The sequence below is a fragment of the Sparus aurata genome, chromosome 2 (genome assembly GCF_900880675.1).
Source record: "Sparus aurata chromosome 2, fSpaAur1.1, whole genome shotgun sequence".
In the NCBI taxonomy this organism is placed as follows: domain Eukaryota; kingdom Metazoa; phylum Chordata; class Actinopteri; order Spariformes; family Sparidae; genus Sparus; species Sparus aurata.
Genome location: NC_044188.1, coordinates 16,950,371 through 16,955,971, shown reverse-complemented (window position 1 = coordinate 16,955,971; position 5,601 = coordinate 16,950,371). Strand labels below are relative to the sequence as shown.

Below are 5,601 nucleotides of genomic sequence, written 5' to 3'. Positions count from 1 at the left end.
TTCATTGATTGTTTTTATTATGAAAAGAAGACTTGCCAGTTAATAGGCATTCATAACATTATTAAAAAGTTACATTCACGTCTTCAAATACCATTGTATCACACTGTGTCATACAAACTGCCGGTAGTAGCAGATGATGGTCATATGAGCTGTTTTCACTCAACTGCAACCCTAGAGGAGTAGTCTACAAATGACTGCAGTCTGGTCTACGGAAATCATTTACAACCTTAATTTCAGCAACACATCTCCAGGCTGCAAAAACAATGCACTGATCAAATCATACAATGACTCTGAGGAAGAAAAAAAAGAACATTAATAAAGAAACAAATGAGGGCGTGTGACAGATCTGACTCTTCATCAACAATAATACATGCTGCGGAGTCACAACAGTGCCCTGTAAACTTTAAACACTGATCAATAGCAACACTTTGAGAAACAAAAGCAAATTAAATTCCAAAATGTTATTAGTTTATGGTCCTTTTATACAACACAAAAATCAATGTTTTATTACAATGACAACGGAAAGGGAAAACCTTTTATGGATTATGTGTTGGTGGTGACTGTAATATGCCTCTGATGGAAGACTGGAAGAAGTCCTATCAATAGAACAAATAAATGGAATAAAGCTCTATTTTATCAGGCCTGACTGGAAAAGTACAAACCACTTTTTCCTTAAATACAGAACACCCTTTGTTTACTCCATACATAGCTCTGTTTGGAGTGGCCATCACTTACAGAAATATTTCTAAATAGTAAAAGCTGTTACGACAGAACAAAACAAAAGGTGAAGGTGTTGCTGTTCACATTTCAGCATGTGTGGAATCATTTGTAGACTTGTGCGCTAAAGCACCAAGTTGTATTTCATCACAGCTTGGCCCACTGAAAGCATGACATTTTAAGACAGGAGCGGTGGTAAACATTTCAGCATCAGGGAGGGCACTAACGGGTTACCATGGCTACGAGACCTGAGACTCAACGTGGCAATACTGGAATATCTAAACAGGCGCATCTTGCATGTACGCACCTGGGTCCCAAATCCATACTACAGAATGATTATGGATTAAATAATGCAGCCAGTGTGCGTACGTAAACAAAAACATTGACAAAAGACTTGAGGAGGCCGCACCAACACAACTGACTGGTAGTGAAACAGTACAGTTACGTTTTTGGAAAAACATTCTGCCTGTTCTGTAGTGGCACTGTAACAATGTTGTTTGATTCAGCAGCATTCATTTCTTATATACCAACCTCAAAAGCAGTGTACTACACACAGCAGAAGTACACGCTTTGTACAGTTAGCAGATAGTATGAAATTGGGACATTGTCTGTATTTTCCTTGCAAACTGTTCTCAAAAAGTTCACTAGATAGGTCTGGTGATATTTTCTATTTCTTACTGTCATTTAATCCCATAGATGTCAGTTTACACCCGCTTACACTGTTTACTCCTGTTTGAGTCACACTTGTTAAAAACTACAGAGCCCAGTTGTTTCTCTTATAGAAAATTTAACTACATAATTGTGACTTGTTTTTAAAGATGTGCAACACAATTTGTTGCCTTTTTTTCTGACAGAAAGAAAAATGTAGAATATTACCAGACTTATCCTTTAACACAACCTCGTTAAAACATAACTCAGACAACATTGCAGTGGTGGTAAAACCTAAAATGTAGATGCTGCTCCATGTGGTCAGACGCGCACAGATCCACGTCTCTTGGTCCCTTCAAAGATACACGTCCATAGTGTTGAGGATCATGTGCCGACAGAGCGGGCAGTTCTGTTGGTAGATGGGCTGCCTCAGCAGGATGTTCGTACAGTCTCTACACAAGCAGAGGTGCCTGCACGGCAGCAGCACCACCGTCTTGGTGCAGTCCTGACAGATCACGCACTTCTTCCTCTCCTCCTGCTCCTTCAGCAGAGTCAGCAGATTCTCCGCAGGCAGAGGTTTACCATCCTTACCGGAAGATGACTGCTTCTTCAGTGGTCTGTCCGTGCTTGAGGAGGGGAAAACTAAATCCAGCATCTCCTGGTGGGCTCCATCTCCCGCTCTCCCATCCGGTGGATCCCGCCTCTCCTCTCCGGGGTCGCCATCGCCTCTTACTCTGTTGTTGTTGTCCCTGTGCAGCTGTGTCCTCAGACTCAGACGTAGCTGGCTGCTGAGCCGAGACAGCTGCTGCCAAAGTCCTCTCTCTAACAGGTACAGGTGATGGAGTATCCTGGGAAGGCGCTGCATGGCGACACGTATAAAGTGTGGCATGCTTTGCAAGGCTGAAACAAGGCGGCGGAGAGCCAGATGAAGTCGACGCAGTGCAGGAAAGGAGTTCATATAATCCAAAATTCGCGCAGCAGCCTGTCGGGTCAGCTCTGGGTTCAGGTAGGCAGTGGTGGTCAAAGCAATTGTGAGAGTGAGTAGGAGGCCATAGATGTTCAGTATGAAGATGCTGACAAACATATGGACCAGAGAGACCAGAAAGTCCAGCACTAGTTTACAGGGTGACCACAGGAAAGCCGAAGTCCCAACCAGGCTGCTGTACAGAAAGGTGAAGGAGGTCAGCGTGAGCTCCAGCACCTTCTGCAGTGGGCTGGAGACCGTCTGCCACACACTGACCGCCGCCAGGTAGATGTTCTGGGTGGCAATGAGCGCATAGTTGACCACGGTGTTTGCAAAATACACCACCAGGCTCACAGCGATGCCACAGCCCTCCAGCACTGACAGTAGACCTCGACACAGCTGCTCCTTCCCACGAAGCAGGACGTGCATGGACAGGTAGCCCACCATCTTCAGGCTCTCCAGCAGCCCCTCCAGGGCCAGCAGCAGGCTCCCCAGCATGGTGACGGTCCCCTGGGCTATGTTCGACGTCGCTTCCGCCATAGACATCAAGCCAAACAAGAGTAGGTTTCCCAGCTCCAGCACCGAGTAAAGGAGGAGGGTTGGCAGGCTGTGTATGAAGTGTATAACCGCCAGGATTGTCCGCACCACGGTGTGGACGACGAGGAAATTCAGGTCCAGCAGCAGGCAGACGGCGTCCAGGCATTTTCCAACGGTGGATAATACAAAGTTCACCAAACCCATGGTAGTATGTCGTGTAGCTGTCCGTGTTTACCTCTCGGTGGTCTCAGGTCGCCTCCATGCCAAAGTCCATGTCGTCTTTATTTATTCAGACGTTAGCTACATTTTGTCCACAGCGTTAGCTTCTCCTGTGTCACACGAAGCAGTTAGGCAGTAAGTTACACCGTTACTTGTTCAGTTTTCATGTTTTCCTCAGATTTGTTCGGCTGAAACGACGAGCTGACATAGTAAACACATGCGTTACAGCGGCGGATGTTTAAGTTCAAATGAGAGGCAGACACTTCCGTTTAGTTTCACCGGTTTCGTTTTGGCTCTCCGATTTCGGAAAAAATCAACTAATTGAACAGTCACCCTTCAAAGTACTTGATTTGTGAAACAGTCCGGTGAAATTAGGAGGAACTAAGAGAAGCGCAGCGAAATAGTCGTTATGCATATCGTCCTTACTGTCGCCGCCATGTTTGTTTTGGGCGTGTCATGTGACCTGTTACTACTTCCGGTGAGTTTACGCAACATCACAGACGAGTCATATTTAGTTTTTTTATTATTCATATTTGATTTGTTTCTATTGTAATGTACAAAAAGCTGTTGAATAATGCAATGTAAAAGGTACAGAGAAAAAAATGCAAAAGTAACTCCAGGCAATGTCAAAATAAAAAAAAATTATAAATAAATAAGTAAAAAGATGACAGACTTTCCTCAGGCAAATACTTCAGAGTGAATATTTCTAACTATATAATATTATACTGTAAATATTTCTTATTGGTTATCAGTTAAGGAGACTCAAAGTAACTAGTATCAAATCTAATATAAAAAATACTAATAGTAAATTAAAGCATGTTGCTTCATGAATATGGCATGTCCTTGATAAAATAAAAATAATGCATTCGTTTTTATCATTACATTCAGTATTAGTCATAGCATTTTCCTCCTCAAATGGAGGTGGTATAAGTAGTTTTGCATGAGATGCAATTCTCAATGTATTTACAGATGAAAGTACAATACAAGCAACCATAAAACAGATGACTTGTACTTTACTGTTCAAGTGCACTATTTTTTTTATCAATCCCTAAAAACTTTGAGATATACATATTTTTTTGACATTTTCTATGTAGTATTTTCAAATATAATTCTCTTACTTTGTTTGTGATACAATGTCAGTAAAATGAGAGTTGTTTTCCTTATATTGTGAAGCAATTAATAATTAATTGACTACAACGTAAATCTGTGATGTAAATATATGTTAAATTATATACATGCAAAATGATGTATGCATACAGATACAGTGTAATATATATTCAATACATATTAACAGTAATGTGTAAATGTGCTGAAAATTATGGAATTAATGAAATACTAAAAATATTTATCAGAATCAGAAAGAGTTTATTGATCCTCATGGGGAAATTGGTACGTTACAATACAGTAGCTTCTTCTAAAATAGAAAATATCACACTATAGAGAAAGTGACTGAAATATGAATAGAGAAGACAATAAGAAATAGGAAACTGTGAAAACAGTGTGAACATTTTACTATAGGCTATATGGCAACTATATGTATTTACATTTATAAATATTGCTACTAGAAATAGAGATGTAAGATATGTGTCTGTCTATGTGATAATATTGCAGTATGTAATATTTGACAGTAGTTAACATTATAAAGAAATTCCCTATAAATGATTCAAGTAACAGTGAAATATTGCACATGATATTACACAGATAAGATGACAGAAAAAGACGGGTTTTGTAAAATCTGGTTTTAGGTTTCAACAGTTTTGGTGACAAATCAGCAAAAATTAATTTAATATTTAATTTTTTTTTCAACTAATCTTAAAATACAAATAGAGGTGCACAATGTATTTAGGCACATAGGAAATTCATCTATGTATATTCAATTATTGGGTAAGGTCAGATAAGATGGGAGAAATTCATTTTGACACAACAGCAAAAGGGAACTGTGTGCAGACAATAACAAAAAACAGCAGCATGAGGAGGAATTAACTAAGAGAATAAGACAGAATATAATAGAAATGCTATGTACACTAGATGGGTCTTTGTGCATATACTTTTGTAAGGTATTTATATACATATATGTGTATTTATATGTATGTAGTAGATGTATTAATACTGAAATTATAGCTGGTAGGACTAAATAAAACAGACAAGTGTAGCATCTCCAGCAGATTGACTTCATGTTTGTATATTGAGTATTTAATACATTGAGCAAAGCATTTAAATTCTAACGGCTACAAAGGCGAAGGTAAGTTATTTAAATCTTTTTTAAACTAAAAAAACAACATTTGATGAATAAACACTGTTCTTTGTCTTTGCTGTTTACGTTTGCTTGCTACATCTCTACTTTCTCACCCTCAGGTCTGCATAAACTACAAGTAGTTATGAAGTTTTTTTTTGCGTACAGACCTTAAGACTTTATAAATAAAACTAAGGGGGTAAAAAAAGAAAAATTCTCTCCTGCTGTTCAGTTTAGTCACTGCATGTTTAGTTCATTTCAGTGGGCTCACTCTTTTTTCCTC

At 39.4% G+C, this 5,601-nt stretch overlaps 1 protein-coding gene across 1 annotated transcript; it reads right to left on the bottom strand.

The window, feature by feature from the left end:
• rnf26 (ring finger protein 26) lies at nucleotides 1–3,556 on the bottom strand. Its single transcript, XM_030407241.1, has one exon. It carries the CDS (start codon nucleotides 3,068–3,070, stop codon nucleotides 1,721–1,723), a length of 1,350 nt encoding a protein of 449 aa, XP_030263101.1. The 5' UTR covers nucleotides 3,071–3,556; the 3' UTR covers nucleotides 1–1,720.
• Nucleotides 3,557–5,601: the final 2,045 nt, after the last annotated feature.

Excerpts from the sequence above, each read along its gene's own strand:
- rnf26 (XM_030407241.1), bottom strand. The coding sequence starts at position 3,070 with ATGGGTTTGGTGAACTTTGTATTATCCACCGTTGGAAAATGCCTGGAC.